The sequence below is a fragment of the Mauremys reevesii genome, linkage group 1 (assembly GCF_016161935.1).
Source record: "Mauremys reevesii isolate NIE-2019 linkage group 1, ASM1616193v1, whole genome shotgun sequence".
Classification (NCBI taxonomy): Eukaryota; Metazoa; Chordata; order Testudines; family Geoemydidae; genus Mauremys; species Mauremys reevesii.
Window position 1 is genome coordinate 278,725,617 of NC_052623.1, and position 27,227 is coordinate 278,752,843.

Here is a 27,227-nt window from a genome sequence, read left to right on the forward strand (position 1 = left end):
GTTTTGTTTGGGAAGATGAGAGGTACAAAGTATATCAAAGAATCATGCTACCAGGTTTATGTCACCAAAAATACAGGTGTTTTAATGTACAATGAATAGTGAAGTTGGGCATAAAGGGAGAGGTCTCTGTTGAATGATGCTATAGCTTTGCAGTCACATTTTATATTTTCCTTCTAGCTAACAAGTTATTTTCACTTGATTTTTGAAAACATAAAATACTTAGCTCTGCATGCTGAAGAGAGTAATGAGCTTTATAAACCATCTGTGCCAATTTATAGGAAACTCCTAATATCGTCCAAATTCTATAGACTACATAATGGATGCAGTACTTTTCAATGTATTGTATTGCAGAGCAAAAATAACATACCTTCACAGGAAAATATTCTTACAAATATAGAAGCTTAATAAAGTTTAATGTCAATAAATACAAGAATTGTGAAGTAAAAGTAATGAACCATAGCATTAAAGGATGGCAAATCCTCCGTAGGGTCAATGATACTATACAAATCTGAAGTAACATTTTTGTGGCAAGTCAATGACTACACTACCATAAAAAGTTTTGGAACAGCTGGAAAACTGGTCTGAGGTTTTGCTAGGATATAAAGTGACAAGCAATGATGCAAGTAACAGGATATCAAGTGTAAAATTTCAGTTCCAAATTATGTCAGGTTATAGCCACAATACTGAAGTAGCGCCCTGTAGTACTTTTTTCAACTGCAAGGCTTTAATGTCACCAAAAATCAAAACATAGATGTTGAAGTACCTCACAGCAGTCATATTGTTTTGGGTTATATTAGTCTATAGAATCTTGTCTTTAAAAGTAAGTGATTCTAACACCTTTGCTGCTAAGGGTAATGTACTTTCTATAAATGGAACAAAACAGTATATTCACGTTAAATCTGTATACAAATATTGGCATCTTGACTATTCAAATTCTATTCTATTCTGCATTATTCTAAATAGGTTATTATTCTGCACTCAGCACACACACGTATCTGAGCAACTTCCAGTAGTGCATTACAAGATATGACTTCCATCTGTCACATGTGGTTCATTCTCTCTCATCCTCTCCCCAGTGGGAGAACTGTGCAGGCAACGTAGTCTTATTTTGGTAGGGTTAGTTTTGTTTTAAATGTATATACTGCTCCGGGTTTAAGTTAGAGAAGCCAGGTTGAAGAAGCGCTCCTTGCTCTTGGAGCAGAAGGTGGTGAGATTTGTGATGGTCCTTAGTTCCTGTGGGAGTTTGTTCCACAGTCTCAAGCAAGCCTCCAAGAAAGTTCTGTCTCCTGAACTGACAAGCTTTACCCTTAGAGAATTCCATTGTGCCTTAGGACCAGAGTTGTCAACCATGGTCTTCATCCTGGAAATTTAGGTGATATTTTAGGTATTCTGGACCCAGGCCATGGAGTACTTTGAGGGTAAGGACTCAGAACTTAACTTGACTTGATAATCTACGGGAAACTAGCGTTGAGAGACTAAGACAGTTTTAATGTGTTTGTGGTAGCCTGTGTTGCTGAGCAGACATACTGCAGTGTTCTGTATTAGCTGGAGTTGCCTAAGCAATGAAGGCTTCATACCCAGGTATCTTGCATTGCTGCAGTCTAGAAAGGGGTTGACAAAGGTTTGAATAGCTGAGGCTAAGTCAGAGTCCACCAGGATGGGACAGAGTCTGCTCACCAACTGGAGAAAGTGTTACTCACAGAGGCTCCTATGTTAGGGATTAATGTCAGCAAGGACTCTTGGAACATGCCTACACCACACCCTGAATTGTCCAATAGTGGATGTGTGCTTTCAACCAAAAGGAGAATGCACCGTGGCTACAAACTCTTCAGTGTGCTTTCCTCTGCCCACCAACATAAACTCTGACTTGCTCAGATTCAACCAGCTGTTCTTCCATCCATGAGCTGATTTAGTCCCATTTCTGGGCTGTCTTGATGGTGGTTGTATGTAGCAAAAGGTAAGTAGGTCTGACTATCATCAGATACATCCTGCTTCCTCTCCCCAGCAGCCACACAAAAATAAAAAGAGAGAATATGAGTTATGAGAACATAATATGGAAGCCACCACCATGGGCAGCAGCCATTTTATATGTGAATAGCCTCATTTCACCCCTCTCCACTGCCTCTTACTACATCACCAGATCCAGAATCCCATTCTCTCCTGATGCCCAACTTTCTTGCTCACTCAGTTCCAGGCCCTCTGTAGTAGATGGTGTGTGTGTTACTGGTAGGTACATGGTAATCCTTTTATTATCAACCCTACTATTTGATATTCTGTGAACACTGAAAGCTTTCTATTTGTCTCATCCCTAGTGTTTGCCAGTCCTGTGCTTCAATATATTTAGGATTTTGAGTTAGAGGCTTGAATGATTTCAAACCTTAATGAATGCCTGCTCTATTCAGAATATGCTGTATAAGTTACATGCTTTGTAGTAGTTTTACTTCGTGGAGGGTATCAAGTGTTACCAACTTTTGCAATATCTGGTATTTTACCTAAAGTCTGAGCTGCTGGAATTGAGATTGCATGAGAATCTCAGCTTCCAACAAAACACAACAACAACAACAAAATGTTTTCTAGCTTTTGGATGTGGAGAAATGCTTGAAAAATGCAAAGTGGATATAACCTAACGCCCCCAACCCAAGCGGCAAACAAAAAGATACCATGTTCTTTAAAAAAAACAAACCCAAATCCAAAAAAATACCAAAACAAACAAAAAAAACCCCACAAACCCTCATGATTTTAAGCCAATTTTTTTTTTTTTGTGGTGGGTGGTGGGAGATGAGTCATGATTTTTGAGCATTTAGGCTATCTGGTCACAAAATAGAAAACTTTCATCTGGAAATATTGAATTGCTATAATACATCTACAGAAAACTTTACCCTGCAGAACTCTGAAAATGTTTCTCTTATAAAGTCCTAAGGGGGGAAAAGATTTAATTCAAACCACGTTTCTTTAATTTCTGTTTTGATTTGGGTTTGCAAACGCAATTGCTCCCTTCCTCTGGGATCATATAAGGCCCAGAAGAGGCACTGGTCTCCTGCCCAGCCAGCTAAATTGTTTTCTGGGATAGTTAGTTACAAGTTCCACCCTTTCACACCCAGACTCAAATGATTTTCCACCTGTTTAATTCTCACAGGACTAAAACAAAACAAAAAAATCTGCTCTAGAAAATAATTTTACCACTTGAGCAGAAAAAGCAGCGCCTGTAATGAAGCTTCAGTAACCTAAATTAGACAAAAGCCTAATTACAGCTCTTCAGGCATCCCAGTAATAGGGCAAAGAAAAGCCTGTAATGCCAGTTACCCAGGAATGTAATATGCTGCAATCAGTTACTGACTCATGTAAACATGTAGGTGTTAGCAGGATCCAATGTTTTAAATTAACCCAGGAGGATGTGGAGTACTGGGATTACCAAGCCTGTCCTTTCCTGAGATGGAAAAAAAATCAGGCCACAATCTTTAAGATTGAACCTTTGAAAGTTTAACTGAAGAGCCTTTTAATCTCTCTCTGCAACAAATGTTCTCTAGCAGCATGAAGAACTTATAATGCAGGTTTAGTAATGTGATCTCAATAGATTTCATTTTTTAGTTCATATGCAGTTTTGTACTCTGCATAGGATTAATAACTGCAGACTGGGAGCAAGGGAGGATTTCTGACTCATGTTAAAGAAAACATTGCAGAAGACAATATATATAACGGTAGGGTTGTACATAGAGTTGAACATTAGTTCTGGATTTATATACCACTACTCTACAGTGCCTTTCAGAGTTGAAATTTACAATTATCTTTATATAACTAAGGCAAGAAGACAGGATATAATTACAAAAGCATCAGTGTCTTCTAATACAAACAAATCTGAATTTATTTTTAAAAGGTTGTTTAGAATCCCAGTGAGATATTAAACAACAGATCCACTAGATTGCAGGAATGTTAATGCTAATTTGATAAGATCAAGATGAAGCACTGTAATGGTGACTTTAAATTATTCTAAAATGAAATGAACTTTAATCATATACCTGACAGTTGAAAAATTCTAGAAATAACTAGAACACTCCGGAGATCAAGGTATTTTACTTTATGTTTCAACATAAAAAGACTGGAAGCAATCCTAGAAAGACTCAAGAAGCAATCCTACGGTATGGATACCACAAGATAACTGAACTCTTGAGGGGATCTGTAATCATACTTTGCTGATTAACATGACATTCTTTAGTGTATGCTGACTGAATGCACATCAATCCCTTAAAACCTCTTGTACACGTGTGTGTGTGTGTGGGAGCAAAGAAAATACGCTAGAGAAGTTTTATTTAAACAATGCTCAACTTCCACTTCTGTGCCCATTTTTTAAGGAGACATAAGATTTTTAAACAAAAGTTGCTAAATAAAAATGATCTTTCACTTAACTTGGTAATGCATAATTTATTATCCCTAACCCATACACAAATTTACAATACTGCCAATCCCCAAGCATTCAAAAATCATGAGTCAGCCGTCCCCCTCCCCCAATAATGAGATTTGCTTGAAAGTCATGATATTTTAAGAAAATAATAAAATTTGGTAGGTTTTTTTTTTTATTGGTCTTCTGGTTTTTGAATATCAGAGAGGTAGCCGTGTTAGTCTGGTTCTGTAAAAGCAGCAAAGAATCCTGTGGCACCTTATAGACTAACAGATGTTTTGCAGCATGAGCTTTCGTGGGTGAATGCCCAATGAGATATTAAACAACAGATCCACTAGATCTGTTGCATCCGACGAAGTGCGCATTCACCCACGAAAGCTCATGCTGCAAAATGTCTGTTAGTCTATAAGGTGCCACAGGATTCTTTGCTGGTTTTTGAATGTTAAGGGTACAACTGGGTAATATTTTCAAACTTTTTCACCACAACCATGAGGAACAGACACTTATGTTTTTTATTAAATGAAAACAGAGATTCTCACCTAATCACAAACCATCAGTAGCTAGGGATTTAAAAAAAAAAACAACCCAAATATGATGAATTTTTTATAAAAATCTCAAGAATTACCAATAATGAATATACTACTTGAACATATTTTTCCTTGAAACAAACCCATTTATGTAATATAATAATTGGAGATATACCTATCTCCTAGAACTGGAAGGGACCTCAAAAGGTCATCGAGTCCAGCCCCCTGCCTTCACTAGCAGGACCAAGTACTGATTTTTGCCCCAGATCCCAAAGTGGCCCCCTCAAGGATTGAACTCACAACCCTGGGTTTAGCAGGCCAATGCTCAAACTAGTGAGGTAAAATATATATATATTTATTTATATAAGTATCAGCTAGTGATTCCAATCAAAGTCAAAATTCAGTAGCTAAACTAGGTAGCCATGTGTGTGTACAGTTTTCCATGTGTTTGTACAAACATTTTTATTTCATTAATCTATTTACCTTATTTCATTAACAACTTGGGAGCAAGAGAAGGCAAAGTATCTTGTTAAAGCAAAACACAGTACAAAATTTCTAATATATAGTGCAGATTATTCAGCTAATTTTCAGGGCAGCAACTTCATTTTATTTGCCTATAAAGCACCATGCTCACCAATGGTGGTATGTAACAGTATATAAATATGATTACTAGGCACTTAAAAAGCAATTTCCATGAAAGGAACTAATGCACTTCATAAATGCAAATTGGTGAAAATGTTGTAAGACTCTGAATAAGTTCACCTCCCACTGCACCTGCCTTGCATCAACAACTCCAGTGAAGTAGGGTATTGCTCATTGACTTGTGTCGGAGTTGAGCATGCTCCATGCTCCGCCTTACAGGAGGTGCTCAGCATGTTGCAGAGGACACTTTTGTTTGGGTTTTTTTATCCAATTGTCCATATCGCTTAACTTCTGTATCAGATACTTTTAGCAATTTGTTTTAAAAAATGCAGTAAAACTATGCATTAAGCACCTACTTATTCGAGATTCTGTACAATAGTAAACATGCCTGGTTTTGTACAAATGGACCAAATTATACATACGTATACAATATTAAACAAAGAATTTTCAAGATGCCATGGCCATACTTGAGTTAGTAGGATAGCTATTGCACAGAAAAAATCCTGTCTTAACACAGACAGTAACTCATCACCAAATGGGTGTATTTTACAACATTTGACCTACCATTTCCTTCACTTTTATTTAAAGAATTAAAAAAACCTGCACTGTGTTTTTTCAATGTTTCTTGATGCAATAACTAGATTGTCATAAAGTAGTAGTAACAGGAGTAATAGAGCAAAGGTTTAAGTCTCCCCAAACTCAACACAGCTGAGAAATATATCACACACTTGTGTTTATATATGTTGTGGTAAGAGCCTATTCCGTTAAAATGTTATTTCCTTAATGTCACAACCGGCTGAGCTTCCAAGCTGAGAAATGATCCGCATAGGATGCAAAAGTACTAGAGGCTAAAATAAGATCAAACCGGGGTATGCAGCAGCATCTTAGGGTCAGATTGGGTCTAAAAGGCCCCAAATATCAGAATCTCTTACTAATAGCAGTTAACTCACCACACTGCACACATGGGGCAGCTGGCAACGTCAGTTAGGGCGACCAGATAGCAAGTGTGAAAAATTGGGATGGGGTGATTGGCGACTATATAAGAAAAAGCCCCAAATATCAGGACTGTCACCCTAATGTCAGTCTGTATGTAACCTTGACATCTACCCCACTGATAGACTTGTACAGAAGTGTATTTGCCAACAGTAGACAGTCACTAATATGGTAACAAATAATAACTAACAAAACCTGCACTTCTGTAGCACTTAGCATCCCAGAACATTAAACAACCTTACAGACTTTCAGGAATTAAGCTTCCCAACACTCACGTCAGATAGGTAAATGTTACCACACCTTTACAGGTAAAACTGAAGTAAAAAGACATTAAGAGACTTGCCCCACAGTCACACAGCAAGTTTATGACAAAGTTAGAAATAAAAAGCCAGATGTCTTGCACTTAGCAGCTAGACAACACCACCTTCTCTTTTGCTACTGAATTGTTTGCATTTTGTCACGAGGAGGATTTCTCCCATTTATAGTAAAATGAGAGTTTCAGAGATTCATATGGCCAGCTCCTCAGAGGGTGTAAACTGGTACAGCTCCATTGAATTCAGTAGCACTACACTAATTTACATCAGCTGAAGATAGGGCCCACAGAATTTTAAGGTGAGAAGGCCCATTACAATTGTGTCGTTTGACCTCCCTGCATAACAAAGGTCATAAAACGTCACCCATCCAATCTTAATCCTGCATTCACTGTAAGTGGAAAATCCCACTGACTTCAATGGTGCAGACTGCAGCCTTTATAGCTGTCAAGTGATGGAGAAGTCCCTTTGTCTGAGTAAAGAGAAACCTTCTCCACATGCAGGTACTTGCTTCTATTATTGAGGAAGTACGCTTGTGGAAGTAGTGTACCCTTTGTAATGAATGACTCAGCTTTGAAAAAGAAAGACGTGACAGGATGCAGTTATATATTGTTCCCACAATGCAAGACTGACATTTAACATAACAAGTTCAGAATTTGCGTGGAAGATTTTCCATCTCAGAAAAAGTTACTGGTCCATCGAATCCAATATGAAAGCGTCACATAAACTGAAAGCGATAATTCTTCTTACATTTTAAATGAAATTTTTACACTGCTCAACATGGTTATATTTTATACTACAGCAAATTTTAATTACCTAGATATTAATTTATTTGCACTAATAAATATAGTGTTAATGAAGGGAGTTGTCAGGCTAACATGTAAAAGCTTAGGTATATGTTGCTAAATCTCCAGTCTAATTTGACTGAATAATGACACAGTAGCAGGTGTATGCAATCTGTGCTGCTATGAGCAAAGCTATGTATTAAGTTTTTTAACACTCAGTAACAACAACATGTGGGTGTCATAGGAATATCCAAAGGGAAACATTTAATCCTACCACAAAGAATACAATAACATTAGGATACAAATAAGACAAGTGTCTACAATATGATGTTTGTTTGTCACGGCCAGATCTGTTTCTGGTCCCCATAAGGTGCTTTTTTTTTGGGTCGCCAAGAGACCCTAATCTGCATAGACATTTTAGTGGGGGAGAGTGTACATTTAATAATACATACCAGAAATGTCTGAGAAGGTGACAGCCATGCGATAAATATATCCCATACCTATGTAGTTTATTTAATCATTCACTTTTATGCAAATCGCTGCTCTTTGTCTACTCATCTATTGCCACAGGATTCATTCACACTTTTCAAATAGCCATAATTAAAAAAAAAAAAATCTATCAGTCAGGTTGTTAGCTGAGCTCCTCTGATACACTCCTTTCAGCCATGCCTCATCTATAATATTTGAGAACTGCTCCCTACTTTTTATTTATATAAAAATATAGTGCCTACAGTTTAAAGCAGCCACACTGCATATAATACCATAACATAAATTTGTATTCAGATATGACCACTCTTACTGAAATGAATGCAAATTATGCACATATTTCTGATCATAGATATGAATCAAATAGATCAAGATATATATGTATCAACATAACATTAGTAGTCAAAAATACACCATCTCACTGAGCAATGTGAGTAAGCCAAGGTTACTGAAAGAACTCTAAATTTTGTATTTCCTGACAAAAATCAAAATTGTCACAGTGTTACATCAATTCAGATTTTATATCTTTTATGGGCCAGAACCTCAGCAAATTAAGTGGATATGTAATTAAAATGAATGAAACTGTGAATATTTACACCATGTGAGGATCTGGTCCCACTTTTAAATTTTATCACTCTATCAAAATGAGTCAATCCTTCAGTACTGAAGCCAGTCAGTTGACAGCATTTCAACATACGATCATAGAATCATAGATTATTAGGTTTGGAAGGGACCTCAGGAGATCTAGTCCAACCCCCTGCTCAAAGCAGGGCCAATCCCCAAATAGCCCCCTCAAGGATTAAACTCACAACGCTGGGTTTAGCAGGCCAATGCTCAAACCACTGAGCTATCCCTCATCATCAACTCTATCAGACAGTAAGTTTTATTTATTATGTTCACACTGTTATCAAGATAACGTGTCCATCTTCAAATAAGATAAAGAGAACTCACAGGTAGAGAACCCAGTAGGAGGACCAGTCACCAAATAAAATGGAATTAAACTTTTAGCTTAGCTATATTAGCTGGAGTGCTGCATTTCACTTTCTTTTAAAACCAAAGGCATTTCTCACATATTAAAATTTCAGAATGCTGTACTGAACAAACTGGATTCAGTTTTCCCCTGCTTTGACACAGAGATATACTCTTGATCTGGCAAAAAAAATGCAGAAGTAGTACATCAAGTGCAATAAAAAAAGTTTATCCAAGTAGAGTTAGCAGTTTCTTCTGAGGTCATTTGAAAAAAAACAGAAAAACTAAATTTCATTTCAATGGTCTTTTGAAACTTTATGCCAAATGTTAAGCATATTTTTCCTAAGAAAAAGTACATTAGATTGCTATAGGTGGTGTAAATATTGCATCAATAGTACTACTACATTCCTGTCTTTCAGATGCTCACAATAAACACCTTTAAATATGGATTAAATCATACTCGGACAGCCTATAGCCACTGCAGTCTAATGCATGGTCTGATTTTCTGCAGAAAAAAAAAATTTTTTTTTTAAAACCCCACTTTTGTTCTTTATAGCAGTGAAAAATCTGGATTTAAACTTTTCCTGATATTCAACTGAAATTCCTTTCCTTAATTTCATCACATCATTCCCTAATTATACACAGTCAAGCTCCTCTAAATCTTTCCTTTCCCTGCCGTGGGCCACTCTAGCGGCACAAAAGGCCCCTTAAAGCTGTCCTAAGTGAGCAGCTGAAAATCCCGTAATGTGAAGAAATCCTTGGCTGATGAAGACAGCTCTATGTAGTCCCCAATGCTGGAGGAGTGAAAAGGGTAGGGGAGGCTGTGGTTAGAATGCGCTACATTCAACCAATCCACGGATGACACAATAGTCAGTAGGGTCCATTACAAGACAGAGTAACTTGGGGCAACCCTCAGGCTGCTCTAAATTGTTCTGGTGGGTGTTAACCCCCCCCCTAAAATACAACCCTCTTATTCTCACTTTAGATACATTGCACAGATCTGACTGTGCCTAAATCTCAACTCCTATAACCTACATGCTGTCTGTGCTCTCTGCACTTCAACTTTGTGCTTTTCCCACGCTACTCCCTCGGCCCAGAATACCCCTTTTCCTGTGTGCCAAGCATCCCTACATGTTGCCTTCAAATCCTTCCTCAAAACCCACTCATTTCTTCCAGCTTTTCGTTAATGATTTCCATGGCTGAGCCATCTATTAATCTTTTGTTATGGGATAACCATACAAAGTAAGGCAAAAGTAAATGCCAAATTTTCTGAGTTAAACAAAAGATCTCCTTCTTTCTCATTTCCTAATATAAAGCTAACATAACCACCCTTGCCAGTTTTGAAGCTAAGAGGGTGGCAACCCTTCTGCTGAAGTGGATCCAGTCTAATCCAAACCAAAATAGTTCTGTACAAGGTAACCCTCTCTCCCACCCTATTATTCTATACACCAGTTAGTATCCAATACTGAGCATACTTTTTTTTTTTTTTTTACACTCTGGTACAAAAGGATCTCTGAGAAGACCACATGTATTGTTCCCATTTTCAGTTCTCTTCCCCAACCCCTAAAGTTACTCTCAGTTATATCCAATCCAGAGTTTGAAGTTACTTTTATAAAATTGTTTCAGCCACTCTAGATACGACTGGTTACATTTCCCTTCCCATATACAGAAAATCAGTCTACTCTCCAGGGCTATCTCAGGATATGAATCAGTGATGTCTTGAGCACAAAAGCAGGATTCACATCCCTAGATAAATGATCCACGAATAAACACTTATTTCCTCTGAACTGGAGTATCACTACACCTGTTACACAAACATCCGGGAGTGCTATCAATATTAACCAAACCACATATTCCAGGAAAATATAACAATAATTGGTAATGACAGGTTTTCACAATGCACATTAGTTTCCAAGCTTATGATTTTTCTGGGGAGGTAGAAATATAATCATGTATATTTGAATGCAATACATTGGCATTTCTGATATTTTCCCAACTCTGGCACAGATACAGCACAGCTATCAAGTAACCCTACTGTCATTTTTTCAACGGAATATGGGTTCACGCTTTGGCAAACAGAGTTTGAATCGGTTGTGAGAAGTACCGCATTTGATTTTGGAAGTAGAAAATCCTCACTGTTCCGTGTGCCCCTTGACTAACCTATGTTGCAACAGTGCCATTCAGCTTTCATGAAATAGGAAATCACTTAGCTTTTAATCTGGAGACTAGATATGCAATGGAGACACAAAGTGAGAGGGCAGGTGGTTGAGATGAAAGTTATTTTGGAAGCAGGGAAATAAAGATGGGTAAGATCAATAATGAAAGGGAAAGGACTGAATCACACACATCAATATTCACACAAAAGGCACGTGTTTGCAAGACAGTGGAGAACTCATCTCAGATTGCACAGTGACAAAAACATGAAATATTTTAAGAATGTGCTGTCTCAAGCATAGCTTAAAAAAAAAAGACACTTTGCAGCCCTTTCCCTTCCTTCTTGCATATATTTAACTAGATACCCCAAGTTTCTACGGGCGCCAGCTCTATTCATTAGGACAATTAAGTGGCCCATCTATATGGGTAGGTAATTCATTCATAAGTATCTGCATTTGTGGGTTTTTACAAAAAGGATATTTTTTCAGCATGTACAGAGTAGCTAGTCTTGAAGCTCGAAAGTTGGCTCTGACAGATCGGTAAACAGCTTTCCGAAGACCGATGAGATGCTGACTAGGATGCTGTCCAGCTTTATTAAATGGGCAAGCGGCACTGACCCTGTCAAGCAAACTTGAAAAGTAAAATGTGATACAACTGTACAGATGTCCTAAAAAATTTCAACAAGACAATACATCAATTTCACTTTCATATCCCTTATTTACAAAAGACAATCCTTTTTTATAATGGGTCAATACATATAATTAAAGCAACAAAGTTTTACCGTATCAGTCATACATTTCATTAAAAATTTTAAATGAAAAAAGATTAACAACTCAGTAAAGGTCCTGCTCCTGCTCCCATTAGAGTCAATGTCAAAATTCCTATGGACCTCAATTGTACAGAATCAGGTCCTACAAAAAGAAAGCACTGTATAGAGACACTGTAAGGCTAATGAACTCTGACCTGAACATAACAGAAGCCCACTGTAAGTTTTAAAAGTATGTATATTTCATGCATACCTCTCTACATGCAACTAATGCCTTAGCTTTTACAAATGATTTTGCAGATAGGCTGTGCTCCGCTATCTATTTAGATTAATCTATATTCCCCTCCCCCCAACCAGTACGAGGAATGTCATCCAGTTTGATGAGGTTATCAAACATTTGAGTGGAAGGACAATTTACCATAAAAACTACAGACTGCAGAAATTCTTGTGGTACTGTTACAGCTAGAAATACAAAATGAAGCAAAGATTCTGAAATGCATGCAATTACATATACTAACATTTTTAAATACACATTGATCTCAATGTATACATATGCATATTGGTGTGTCACTGTGCCATTTGCTTGTGGGACCAGACTGCAGAAGAGCTTTAAGAAAGTGCCATTATAAAAAAAAAAGTATCTATTCTGTAAATAAACTGAAGTGCACCTGTGTGAATTTTAAATATTTGCACGTTAAGTTACAAAAAACAAAAAAAGTAGTACAGACTAGTCTTCTGTTAGTGTACAGTATACTTAGTAATGTGAAAGGTATTTATTAAAATAACATACTGTACAAGCTATAAAAACTTCATACCATATTAATTTACAAGAGTAATACTTAAACGTGATCAAATAAAATCTTGTATGTAAAACACTTTTCATTATAAAAGAAGCAAAACAAATTGCATTAGCTTACAATTTTACCAAAGCAAAGTGAATATGATTGTCCAGTTCTGTGTTTTCACTGGAACTTTAAAATTAACATCTGTTACAGATTCTCTCTCAACATTTCTATGGCTATTTGAACTTACCAACTGCTAGTGTTCAAAGGTGAACTCTCATTTCAATCTTTTAAACCATACACTTCAATGGGTTGTAAGAAGTGTGTCTGGAGAAGCTAAGGAGTAATTTAAGAAAGCAGGCAGAAAGCTACCAATGTTTTCTCCACAGCAAAGATTGTAAGCACTTACTTGCAGCTCTACTACAAGACACCCACCCATCACTCACGCCTCTATGTACAACCAACACCTTGAAAAACAGGGTTGTTTTATGATTTGTTTCCATGTGAAAATGTTAATCTCAGCAGTTTGTATAAATTTATAGGACTGAATTCTTCCTTTCTTTTTTCCTGAGAAACATCAAACCAGCATCATTTGCTATGTTTCTGAACATACCAGAGATACATCATCCGAGGATCTCTGTTAAATGTTACCGGACCATGCTGCATAGCAGCAGTGAAAGGCAAGAAGAAAAAGTGTTGAGGATGAACTTCCTTTTCTCTACAACACCAAAATCTGTCTCAATTATAAGATACTGTAATTTAAAGCTCTCTCAGTCTCCCAAGCTAGATTTAACTAAGGTTGAAACAGGATTTGTGTGTCATAGGCTCATACTGCCTCATATTAATAAAATCAGTTACTACACATGAGCATAGTGGTAGTTCTATAAAGATGCTGTGTGCATCAATACATGCTTATATATTTCAAATTGGAATCAAGCCCTACAAGAGCAATAATAATACTTGGGAAAGCTCATTACTGAAGTGCCAACCAAATAAATAGTCCTCATTATAGAAAAAAGTGGAATTTCACTATATATTTTTGCAATTTGCATTTTATAAGGGGCAGGGAAATGGAAGCATTTTCAATAGCTAGTAGGAATTTCAAACAGTGACCCTAGGCAGGATTATTTGATGGTAACTCATTAGCTTAGTCAGTACCTTTCAAAACAAAAACAAAACCTTGTTTTGAAAGGTAATGACTACACCTACACCTAATTGCAAAGGGAATTTAGGGCATTGTCCATGTTTCTCTCTAAAGGCATCCTGCTGTCTGATGGATGATAACCAGTTGCATTTGAAGTACTTAAGGTGAAGGAGCTCCAGCAGGTTGGAGGGGAGGAATTGAAGGTGGGATGAGGTTTTTACAGAATAAAACAGATCCAACAGGAGCTTTCTTGTTGCTGAGATGATGAACAAATGACCAAAATCTTGTTCTTAGCACTTACTGGGACATATTGCTATAGTATCATCCCTATCAATTTATAGGGCGAGTTCCTGACCCAGTTGACGTCAGTGGCAAAATTCCTAAGCCTCAGAGCTGTAAAATGGCACAGAAAGCCACCCCTTAACTTTGTGTAACCATATTCGGTGTCACTTGACTCCCTTTAGCGAACATTAAAGCTACTTTACTACATTACTGCTAGAGGACATATTAAGCTTTTTCTCTTAAAGTCTATTAGCAGGAAACTACACTACAGCTCAAAGAAAAATTGGGGGCAACAATCACCACACAGAGCACTACCTCAAGTAAACAATTTTCTGACTGTTCCTCTAGAGCATATTATATGTATAGGCCTTCTGAGGAAAACACTCTAGAGTTAGTTAAGGGTTTTTAAAAAAAAAAAAAAAAAAAGAAAGAAAGAAAGGTCATAGACTTGGTCCATACTGGACCATTACTTCAGAGATCCATGTATTGAGTGTACTGGCTCAGTTACCTTCAAACCACCCGTGATACTGTATGGAATTGGGAGACACTTTATTCTAAAATTGCAAGGAGTCGTGCCAGATATGTCATGTAAGGTATCTGTGAAAATGTTATGATTTGCCAAGTATCATAATCTTGTTTATATGTTTGTATCACTTTTGTATTGTGAGTTATAGATATGTATGGTATATCTGTATTTCAAAACTTGTGCTGTGTTCTGACAGAATGGCATTGGTACTAAGCCTGCTTGATGGCCCCTCAAAGGACATCAGCTGTACAATGAACCCATTGAGAGAAGGCAGGGACTACACCTTATGAGTCAGCAAGACATGTAGGGGAATACCTGTGGACAGAGAACTCTAAAGCTTTTCCATGCCATGTGTGGTGAAGCTTGTATTTGGGACAAAGGAAGTACAGGCCACATGGCAAAAGGTATAAAAGACAGGTGCATCATCTCCATTTTGTCTTCAATCCTGCGTCTTACTTCTGGAGTAACTTTTCTACAAATGAAGCTCTGAACAAAGGACTGAATGACCCATCCAAGCTGTGGATGTGTTCCAGAGGGATTTTCAAGCCAGCAAACTCACCAATACTGTTAAGAACCTGATATATGGACTTTGAAGCCTTATGTATTTATCTGATTGTTTTACCATTTAACAACTCTCTTGTTCTTTTTTCTTTATAATACACCTTTAGTTTTAGATACTAAAGGATTGTCTGGCAGCATGATATTTTGGGTAAGATCCAAACTAATACTGACCTGATAATGTGGCTGGCCCTTTGGAGTCAGAAGAACATTTTGTATAATGAGCATGTTTTAAACAACTTCTCACTGTACTGGACCTATGTGCTGATTGGGAGCCAGAGAACTGGAATGCAATGAAGGAAGGTGTGTGATTTCTTTTTTAGTTTCTTGATAACCAATGTGGGGGATTAGGAGCACAGTTTGAGACTGGTTGGTGAGTCTAACTTCAGTGTTAACCACCAGTTTTGGGAGTATCTGTTCTCCTTTTTGCAGCCTGCCCAGACCTTGGCATTTTCAGTGAGGGCTACTCTACACACCCTGGGTCAGACCCCCATACATGCACACCCAAAGAAATCTTCTCTAAAAGGTTACTAAGATTTAAAGAAATGGGGACATAAGATCAGGAGTCAACTTGAAGCTCATCTATTGTTTTAAACTACTAACTTTTAGATATGTAATTAAACAGCAATCCGACCACAGATTTGTTAAAATTAGAAGACAAAAAAAATCAGATGTTTTTCTCAATTGCAATCTGGACAAGTCCTAACAGTAAATTCTTTCTGAGACTCTTTTTGTGAAGATAAGACTGAATATTGCTTAACTGTATTCTGGCTCAACGAAAACATATCTAGGCTGACTTAGGACATGCTTAAACACTCCAAAAAGATAATAAAATATGTCCTTGGCAAAACATAATGTAGGCATCTCATCATCTAAAGTTAGGAAATTAATTCACCCTAGGTAGGGCACAGTTTCAGCCTTGCATGTACCATAATGTGCTCAAGCACAAAACAGTTGAACTGGTAAGAATAGCATACTGTCTACAAATACAGATCAAAGTTCTCTGTGTATATTAGGGCATTCAAGTTAGAAATTTATACAGATCCCATAAATCAAAGCCGCGCAAAAAGGAGGTATTTTATTGATCTTAAAAAGATGATCACTGGACCATTTTTTGCATTTTCCTCCTTCTTCCACACAAAGTTCTATTAGCACAATGTGCTGCTAGAAATTACATTGACTTAAAACAACAGAAGGGAAGGACAATGCACAGGTGCAAGTACGTTGACTTCCAGATCAGTACATGTGTTCAGTGTGTCACAATGTTCATTCATCCAAACCAGGAAGAAAACATAAAAGAGCCAATTCAACCGCAGACACCAAATAGAGTATCAAATCCCACAAGTGGAAAAGACAAATTCTGTTGGTAAATAGTTCTGAGTTTTAAGCTTCTGAGGGGCAATAGATGTGAAAAAAATATTTTCAACCTATGATCTTTCATAGCATTTCTTTGATTATAAGTAATGTGATTAAAACAAAATTATTATTGCACATCATACAGAAGGAAATACTCTTTCACATAATCTTTTGTTATAAAATACTGATTACTTACAAGGCAGATAATGTTAGAAAACTTTTTTGGTAATCTAAAATGCTAAATACTTTCATCAAAATAGTGAGATATAATTTTAAGTTATTACATGACCCTTCAAGAACTGCTCACTAAAGGGGCTTAGAGCCCCTTTGTCTCTCCCCTCTCTTCCCCATAAATAATTACTTGTCTATGTTGTCAGTTGTGTAGGAGGACATTTTCAAAAGGTACCAAGGACAGTTTGGTGCCCAAATAATAGAGCTGTTGTGCCTCTGAACATTTTTATAGTGTGCACTTTTAAATAGAGCTGTCAGACTTTGAACACCTGCAATGTAATTATCATGTTAGTTACACAAGTTTGTCTGTATAAATGACAATCTTAATTAAAAAATTAAAATGTATTAACGTTTTCCAACAGATTCCATCGGTCATTGGAGATAACATTACAGAATTTTAATACTTAATTGGCTTGAATGAATCCATATATAAAGTGAAATAAAATAAAGACTCACAGGGTAAATCCTCTGGAAATGACTTCAGTCTCTTGAATGAGTCGCAGAGCTTTTCTCACAAGATTAGTAAAAGCGCGGCTATTTGCCACTGTCTCTTCCAGCTGGAGTCTGTATTTTCTCAGGGACATTTGCAGCTTGGCTATCCTCCATGTGCCTAGAGCTCGTATGATCACATAGACAAACAGAACTAGTCCCCACACCAGCCAGAATGATCCATTCCACCATGAAGGAAGTATAATCAATGCACTGACAAAGGCAAGCAGCAGAGACACATCCCTGCAAACAAAGGAATAGACAAAGTGACATCGACTACTAATTCCTGAGATTAACCACCTGAGGAAAGTCATGAGACTCTCAACTACAGTGCTGTTTACATTTAGTTACATGGACTTTTCTGTAGGTTTTTAAGAGAGCTATAAACAGTAACAAGATCACTAAATGAAAGATGTACATGTTATGTAGGGAATTAGTCCATAAAGCTACGATATATTTTCTTGATTTAAAACAGCCAGTGGAAAAATAACGCACTAATTTGAAAGGTCAATCTTTGAAACATACGATTTTAAAAAAAAAAAAAAAAGATTGCTCAGCATTAAAGGCAAGGGTGGATGGGAAATGTACGGTCTGCACTTCCAGGTTCAAGAGGACAGTGATAAAGGGCATGATTCTTTTAGGTAAGCAAACGTCCTAAGTAATAGCAGCAAAGAATCCTGTGGCACCTTATAGACTAACAGACGTTTTGCAGCATGAGCTTTCGTGGGTGAATACGAATACGAGCACTTCCGAAGAAGTGGGTATTCACCCACGAAAGCTCATGCTGCAAAACGTCTGTTAGTCTATAAGGTGCCACAGGATTCTTTGCTGCTTCTACAGAACCAGACTAACACGGCTACCCCTCTGGTCCTAAGTAATGACAGTTTTATTTTTCCAGATTCTGACTCATTTAACCTGGACACCCACACACTACAAAGTTCTACCAAGCCTTTAAAAAGCTGGCTGTGAAAATCTTTTTAGGGAGCCCTGAAGCTTTTCAAATTACCAGGAACAACAGAAGCTAAAGCCTCATTTCAGCTATGTTCAAAAACAGATTTTTCTTTTGCAAAATTGCCATTTTTCTTTTGAAAATTTTGACAGAAAAATTGGTCTATTAGAAAACAGAATGTGAGCCTTTGTATTTAATCTGTAATTCTGCGAAGCTATAAGCTTTCCAAGCTTCAAATAACTTCATACCTATTTATTAGGGCTGATTGGGAAACAGACTTCCAGTTCATCATCATTTTTTTTTTTTTTTTGAGATTTTGGAAAAAAAATTCTTGAATATGACAAAAATACAAAAATTTGAAAATTTCGCCCAACTGGAATTCTGCAATATTTCAATTGGGGAATGCCAATTAAACGTTTCAAAACACTTCAGGTATTTCTGAAACAAAATATGCTGTCTGGGTTCCCAGGAAACCTAGAAGCCCAAATTCTACAGCAGTCCACCAGGCAGCTACTAAGAAGCAGGGGCGGCTCCAGGCCCCAGCACGCCAAGCGCGTGCTTGGGGTGGCAAGCCATGGGGCGGGGCGCTCTGCCGGCGCCGCAAGGGCAGCAGGCAGGCTGCCTTCGGCGGTTTGCCTGCGGAGGGTCCACTGGTCCCGTGGCTTTGGTGGACCTCCCGCAGGCGTGCCCGCGGAGGGTCCGCTGGTCCCGCGGCTTCGGCACGCCTGCGGGAGGTCCGCCAAAGCTGCGGGACCAGCGGACCCTCCGCGGGCAAACTGCTGGAGGCAGCCTGCCTTCCGTGCTTGGGGCAGCAAAATCCCTAGAGTCGCCCCTGCTGAGAAGCTAACAGCTTAGAAGCCATGGCTCTGCAGCAGCCCACCACATGCTGGGGAACCTCAGAGCCAGGAACCTGTGCTTCTGTAAACTGCAGAGGCAGTAAGCTGGCAGGAAATCAGGTAGAATCGCACCTAAATTCACATGTTTCTGTGGAACATTTTAATTTTGATTAATCAGCATTTTCTGACGGAAAAATGTTCCACTGGAAAATTTCCAACCAGCTCCAGTATTTACAGATTAGTGAATCTGATACTTTCTTCCTTCAACACCATTCATAAGCCACTTGCATTTTCACATAACACCTGCAATATGGTACTCTGCATAGCTTCAATGTGTTTGACCCCCACTCTTACAAGACTGGAAGGCAAACCCAAAAAGATATGAATACAGAGCTCCACAATAAGACGACCAATTTCAATACGTAGTATAGTACATAATACTTTCACACGATTTACAAATTTCAGAAGAGGCCCAGAGTTAAAGAAAGCATTGTGTAGGGTGTAAAAACATTCTGGATAGGAAATCAATTTTAAGAGGACAGAGTCATAGGCTTAAAGGGCAGGCAACTTTTATAAACAAGGCCTGTACACCAGTGTGAAATTCATTATCCTTCTGTAACTTCCCTGCTATATCTAATAGACTTCCTGCTGCCCTGTTTTAAAATGAAGTACTTAGAATCATAGAATATCAGGGTTGGAAGGGACCTCAGGAGATCATCTAGTCCAACCCCCTGCTCAAGGCAGGACCAATCCCCAGACAGATTTTTGCCCCAGATCCCTAAATGGCCCCCTCAAGAATTGAACTCACAACCTTCTCACTGATGATGACATCACTAGCAGCATGAATTAAGTAAATATAATGAACTCAGTAGTATGATACAGTCTACGAAACTTCTCATACATTTCACATCTCTTAGTTCTTCTCATCACTTTTACCATATGGCGGAAAATTCTCCAGACCTGCCTCTGTCACTTCATGTTGCAGACACATGAGAAGTGGAAGACAAATTTATCTTTTTAAATTTCAAAGAAAGACAAAAGTTTGGCCTGAAGAAAACCAAAATAGGAATGTTAAAGGGTCCAACAAATTGTTTAAAAATATAAAAAAAGTAAATTGATACCGTAAACTTTTCAACTCAGAAATGGAAAATCCAGTCTCCAGGTCATTGTGCTTACACTAGACATGTATCAAAGCCATCAGAACATCACTTTAAAAGCTCAAGAACTAACCAACCACTTTATTTAATAAAATATGTCAAAACATCCATAAGTGCCATTCATGTGTTCTGGGAGCCCATCCCATAAATTAAAACATACAATGTAATAAAAGGACTACATGTAACTATTCACCAGCGTTCAACCCACCCTCTCTTCAAAAGCCTGAGGGAAAAATGGTCTTTTCAATGTGTCCAGGAAGTTAAAAAATCTGGGCCTGGCAGACCAAAGGGGAGTCAAATAACCTAAATCCAAGACTTTAGAGGAGAGAAGACACACTTTTTTGTAAAGTCTCTTATGCAAAGAGCATGCTGATAGTTTCCCCATCAGTATATCTAAATGGTCACAGGGATAGGCGTTTTCTGGGCAGTACCAAATATTAGGAGTTGCTAGGGAGCGTAGCGTTGGAAGGTGTCCATTTTTCTGTTGCTTGGACTGCCCTGCAGACAGGATACTGGGGTCGAGTAGCTCAATCAGTTCCACATCCTCATGTAGCAGAACTTCCTGTTGCAGGATGGTATAGAGAGAGTCCAGTCGAAACCCAACATCCTTAACACGAATGAGTGAAAGAAAAACAGGGCATGAGTAGAGATTAAGTTGTTAAAAAATAATAAAACTTTATTGTTTATAGTTCTGTAGACTCCAGCATTTTAGACATGCTACAATTGGCTATACCAGCTCTCTTAAATGTGTTTCATTCTAAAACTTCTTCTGCCATCTCATCTTTAAAGATGCTTTCATTGAACTCACGACCTGGTCCTAAATGAGGACAATGTGGCTGAACTGGAAACATGCTACAGGTTGTATGAATGTATTTCCACTAGAATGGGTGTAGGCACTAGAATTTACCAGAAGAATGGAAGTCGAACTGCAACCTGAAAAGTCTGTTGTGTTCAAATGAATCTAGCTTTTTTCTATAGCATCTTTCACTAGCAAACAAAAAGCTGTTAAGATAGAGACATTGCAAATCAGTCAGTTACAAAAATTGGCTGTGGACCAGTTGACAAAGACAAGGTCAGTTGGCTGGAATTAGAATCCCCACCTGCAGTGGGATTCTCCAGGAGAGAGCCACAAGACCTTTCCAAAGGGAGCTGTGACTCCACGAATGAAACAGCATGGGATCCTGTGGACCTTTGACTTACCAAACCTAACAGGAACTCTGGGTGGTACCAATGATTTTAATGCCATCACAAACATTTGCACTTCCCCTTCTTCAACTAGAAGGTTTAAAGAAAAAATCTCTGCGGCTATATTACCTACCAAAGTAGCTCTCTGAAGTCTTAAATCAGATACTGAAGCAAACCGTAACTCTAAAACATCAAAAGTTTTCCAATGAAAAGAGTGTTCAAACAGACCACAATGAAAATTTACTGTCAGCATGTGGTCTAAAGCAAGATGCAAGTGTAAAAAGGGAAAATACTTCTCTTCTGCAGCTTCTTCAGTCAGAAGCCATTAACAGACCTCAATGAGTTTGTCGCTTCATTGCCAAAATATTTTTAGTTTTCAATCCAACTGGCATTATTAAAGCCAAGATAAGTATTTCTCATTGACTCAGTAATCTACTATGAAGATAGTAAAAAAATAGTTATCTGAAGGCCCTAATTCTTTAAAATAAAACAACAATAAATTAATGATACTCGGTATTATCTTATACCCTCCTGCATTCAGTTTTTACTGGAGAAGACTTGATTAAGGAAGCCATAGAGCAGACTATGTGCTGAAGTGAATTCAAGAACACTTCTCTTGAGTCTACAAAAACAACAAGTAGTCCGGTGGCACCTTAAAGACTAACAGATTTATTTGGTATAAGCTTACATGGGTAAAAAACCACTTTGTCAGATTCATGGAGTGAAAATTACGGATGTAGGCATTATATCAGTGGCTCTCAAACTTTTCTGCTGGTGACCACTTTCACATAGCAAGCCTGTGTGTGCGACCCCCCTTAGAAATTAAAAACAGTTTTTTACATATTTAACACCATTATAAATGCTGGAGGCAAAGCAGGGTTGGGTGGAGGATGCCAGCTCGCGACCCCCCATGTAATAACCTTGTGACCCCCGAGGGGTCCCAACCCCCAGTTTGAGAACCCCTGCATTATATAATGACACATGAAGAGAAGGGAGTTACCTCACAAGTGGAGAACCAGTGTTGACAGGGCCAATTTGATCAGGGTGGATGTAGTCCACTCCAAATAATAGATGAGGAGGTGTCAATTCCAGGAGAGGCAAAGCTGCTTTTGTAATGAGCCAGCCACTCCCAGTCCCCATTCAAGCCCAAATTAATGGCGTTAAATTTGCAAATGAATTTTAGTTCTGCTGTTTCTCTTTGAAGTCTGTTTCTGAAGTTTTTTTGTTCAAGTATAGCTACTTTTAAATTTGTTATATAATGTCCAGGAAGATTGAAGTGTTCTCCTACTGGCTTTTATACGTTGACAGAGCGAGACACGTATCCAGAAATCACCTACTACAGGACAGGCCCAACAAGGAAAACAACAGAACACCACTGGCCATCGCGTACAGCCTCCAGCTAAAACCTCTCCAGCACATTATCAATGATCTACAACCTATCCTGGAAAACGATCCCTCACTCTCACAGACCTTCAGAGGCAGGCCAATCCTTGCTTACAGACAACCCCCCAACCGGAAGCAAATACTCACCAGCAACTACACACCACACCACAGAAACACTAATCCAGGAACCAATTCCTGTAGCAAATCTCGTTGCCTACTCTGTCCCCATATCTACTCTAGTGACACCATCAGAGGACCCAACCACATCAGCCAGACCATCAGAGGCTCATTCACCTGCATGTCTACTAATGTTATATATGCCATCATGTGCCTGCAATGCCCCTCTTCCATGTACAGTGGTCAAATCGGAGAGTCCCTACGTAAAAGAATAAATGGACACAAATCGGACATCAGGAATGGTAACGCATAAAAGCCAGTAGGAGAACACTTCAATCTTCCTGGACATTCTATAACAAATTTAAAAGTAGCTATACTTGAACAAAAAAACTTCAGAAACAGACTTCAAAGAGAAACAGCAGAACTAAAATTCATTTGCAAATTTAACACCATTAATTTGGGCTTGAATGGGGACTGGGAGTGGCTGGCTCATTACAAAAGCAGCTTTGCCTCTCCTGGAATTGACACCTCCTCATCTATTATTTGGAGTGGACTACATCCACCCTGATCAAATTGGCCCTGTCAACACTGGTTCTCCACTTGTGAGATAACTCCCTTCTCTTCATGTGTCATTCTATAATGCCTGCATCGGTAATTTTCACTCCATGCATCCGAAGAAGTGGGTTTCTTACCCTCAAAAGCTTAAGTCCAAATAAATCTGTTAGTCTTTACAGTGCCACTGGACTTCTTGTTTTTGTGGATACAGACTAACACGGCTACCCTCTGTTTCTTGAGTCTGTTCAGTACCCTACAGGTACTGCTTTACATCACATTGCAGGGTTGGCTAGCTACCTCAGTTTCTTGGTTTCTAGGATAACAGGGCTAGGATGGCTGTGGAGGTAACATACTGTTTATGTGGGGGCAGGAGAAGAGTTCCTTTCTTTGCCTTCTGGGCAGTTCCAGAGCAGTGTTGCCAAGCTGTAAAGGAAATCTTGACCTCGTAGGCTGAGGCAGTGGTGATTATGAGGGGTTAGGACTGGAATTGGCAGATCTGTGAGGACTCCAGGACAGATGTGGACATTCTCTTCTCCCAATTTTTTTAAGGCCGAATTTAAGGACAGCGTTCTTATGTCATTCATACAATGAAATAATGATAGTGGAAATCAGACTCCTCTAGCTCTGCAGAGTCAAGAGCGATCCACGACTATTTTGGCAAATTTCAATGAAAACAGAAGGCAGAAAAGAACTGTCCTGTGTTCCTCCTACTATATCTGGAGTGGTCAGGTGCCAAGTCCCTGAGTGAAAGGAAATGTGGACCCAATCCATCCCCACATCTTGGCTCCTTTATGCCAGCTTTACCAGCTTATTCAAAGGACCACAATGCCAGTGGATCTGGCCCACAGGTAATTCCTTAAATGCTGTGGGCATCCTGAGCTGGTAGACAGCCACCTGCTTCTAACAGGAACCCATGGTGCACAGGGCCCACCATGTGTGCCTGGGTGCTGTTACCATCTATCACAGGGGTCAGCAACCTTTCAGAAGTGGTGTGCCGAGTCTTCATTTATTCACTCTAATTTAAGGTTTCGTGTGCCAGTAATACATTTTAATGTTTTTAGAAGGTCTCTTTCTAGAAGTCTATAATATATAACTAAACTATTGTTGTATGTAAAGTAGATAAGGTTTTAAAAATGTTTAAGAAGCTTCATTTTAAATTAAATTAAAATGCAGAGCCCCCCGGACTGGTGGCCAGGACCCAGGCAGTGTGAGTGCCACTGAAAATCAGCTTACGTGTCATAGGTTGCCTACCCCTGATCTATCAGATGCAGTCAAACCTAGGGGCCACAGGCAACTGGCCACAAGTTATGTCCAACTTCATGATGCTATAACCTGTGCTGGTGGCTGAGGTGTGCCCCAGGAAAGAGAAGATGCAAAGGTGGCATGAACCTACCTTTAACTCAGCCCCCCAATCTCTATGCCATGTTCAGCTCTGGCACAGGGGTGATTTGAGCCCTGTGTGTTTTACCAGCTTCCATCATGGAAGAGATGCTTGCAAACCAAATGACAAATTTGAAGGCTCATTCATATAAATGATCAGGAGCATAATTTCTGATATAAGTAAGTGGCTTTGCACTTAAAACCAGATCTGAATTGTTAGGAAGCAATACATAAGCGGTATGATATTTTATCCTTAACTTTCTCTACAGCTGAACTGGATCAAGAAGGTAGGACTCTATAATCAGTCTCTTTGGTTTTAAATAACATCTTCTCTTTTTCTCAAGCTTTCCTAAGGTAAAAGTTACCTTATCTACATTTAAAAACCTTTATGTTGCATTTCCCAACCCTTCATGTTGTACACAGTGAGCTTTGGAGTGTTTCCCAAAAACTGATGAATTTTGAAGAATATATCAATTCCCCATGGGTCAGTCTTGCTGACTGGCATTGAATGGGGCAAAATATAGATCAAGGAGAGGTGTAAGAGACAGGAAGACTCGGGGCTGGGGAAGGAAATAAAAAAGTAATTACTTACCAATCTGTAGAGTAGGTCATCTTTTTTCTCACATGGTGAAAAAGGAAATGAGCTTTTAAAGAGCTCAGCTAGTTTTGACAGGATGCTTTGCTAAAAGGAACAAAAAACTGAAATTACAAATCTAAAAGATACAACAATTCATTTACTCCTGCTTCAGTTTCTCTTGATAAGTCAAATTCCAAGTACCTGAGACTTAGTTTTCACTTACTCTATCTGGCCCAACTTCAGAGTATGCTAAGGGAATACCTGTTTCTGGTGACTTAAAATTTTGTCAGTATACAAGAAGGTGAAATGAGGCTTTCATTAACCCCTTCATTCCAAGGTGCTATAAATGTTACATTGTTAAAGCAAGTGTAATCAGGATTAGCCCATAGGTCTGAGGGTTGTAGTTGCTGCCTGAGCATGAAGGATCCCCTCTCTCCTTGAGAATAAAAAAAAGAACCAAGCAGGATTAAATGGTCTAAGGAACCCAAGGGGAAAAAAGGGACTGGGAACGAGGAGCTGTCTTTACCTATGCAGGTGCCATGACTGGAAGACAGGGATTGTGGCTGGCCTAGTGGACACAGATATTGAAGGTGCTCAGACCCAGTGATGACAATTGCTGTAACTGTTCCAGAAGCTCCATGTCAGATTAGCACTAAGCATCATATAACCTTATCTCCATGCTATATCACATGCAACCTAAAACTGGGCTTTTAGCGTCATTTGTGAGTTGTAGACCTCTAATTAGGGACAGACTATGTCCTCGTGGATTTGAAATAACTACTGATCCAGGCCAATAATCAACAAGTATTTATTTAAAATATGACCAAAAAAGAAACCAAGACTTGCTTGACCCTGCAATTATTTAAAACGGAGTGAGATGCTTATAAACACATACCGTATATCTGCTTTCCACATCTTTTTGTAGAGCTGGTAGAAGGTAGTTTTAAAAATATTTACATGCATTACACGAATTTCATGACCATACCTCTGAACCTTCAACCTGCTAATATGCAACACAAGCAATCAAATTATGTGACAAATGACTGAAATGTGGAATACTGTGTTTTGTTGCATACTGCATTGTAATTCATGGATAAGGATGGGTTTTTTAAACGTAAAACATAGTAAGGGTATGTTCTCACTGTGTGAATTCATTCCTTAAACAAGAAAACTGGTTAAAACAAATTCCATCATGTACAATCTAAAGAGCCCCCAGATGGTTTGTGTCAAGGTTCCTTCTCCACTCTGAACTTTAGGGTACAGATGTGGGGACCTGCATGAACACCTCTAAGCTTAACTACCAGCTTAGATCTGGTCTTGTTGCCACCACTCTCAAATACTAGCTCCCTTTTCTGGATAGTCTTGAGAGACTTCTTCACCAAGTCCCTGGTGAACACCGATCCAATCTCTTGGATCTTAACACAAGGAGAATTTAACCATCTCCCCTCTTTTCCCCCACCAATTCCTGGTGAGTCCAGATCCAATCCCCTTGGATCTTAAAACAAGGAAAAATCAATCAGGTTCTTAAAAAGAAGGCTTTTAATTAAAGAAAGAAAGGTAAAAATCATCTCTGTAAAATCAGGATGGAAAATAACTTTACAGGGTAATCAGATTCAGAGAGCCCAGAGGAACCCCCTCTAGCCTTAGGTTCAAAGTTACAGCAAACAGAGGTAAAATCCTCTCAGCAAAAA

At 38.6% G+C, this 27,227-nt stretch overlaps 1 protein-coding gene across 6 annotated transcripts in view; it reads right to left on the minus strand.

The window, feature by feature from the left end:
- Positions 1-27,227, minus strand: part of VEZT (vezatin, adherens junctions transmembrane protein) — an 86,897-nt gene that overhangs the window by 21,067 nt on the left and 38,603 nt on the right. For 4 of the 6 annotated variants that reach the window (XM_039495703.1, XM_039495678.1, XM_039495692.1 and 1 more), the window contains 4 exons: positions 25,552-25,641; positions 20,771-20,946; positions 17,365-17,640; positions 11,744-11,893 (listed from right to left, as the gene is read on the minus strand). In XM_039495703.1, coding sequence (XP_039351637.1) covers positions 11,744-11,893; positions 17,365-17,640; positions 20,771-20,946; positions 25,552-25,641 — 692 coding nt within the window. The remainder of the gene's footprint in view (positions 1-11,743; positions 11,894-17,364; positions 17,641-20,770; positions 20,947-25,551; positions 25,642-27,227) is intronic. The other 2 variants (XM_039495685.1, XM_039495723.1) reach the window with 1 other exon arrangement.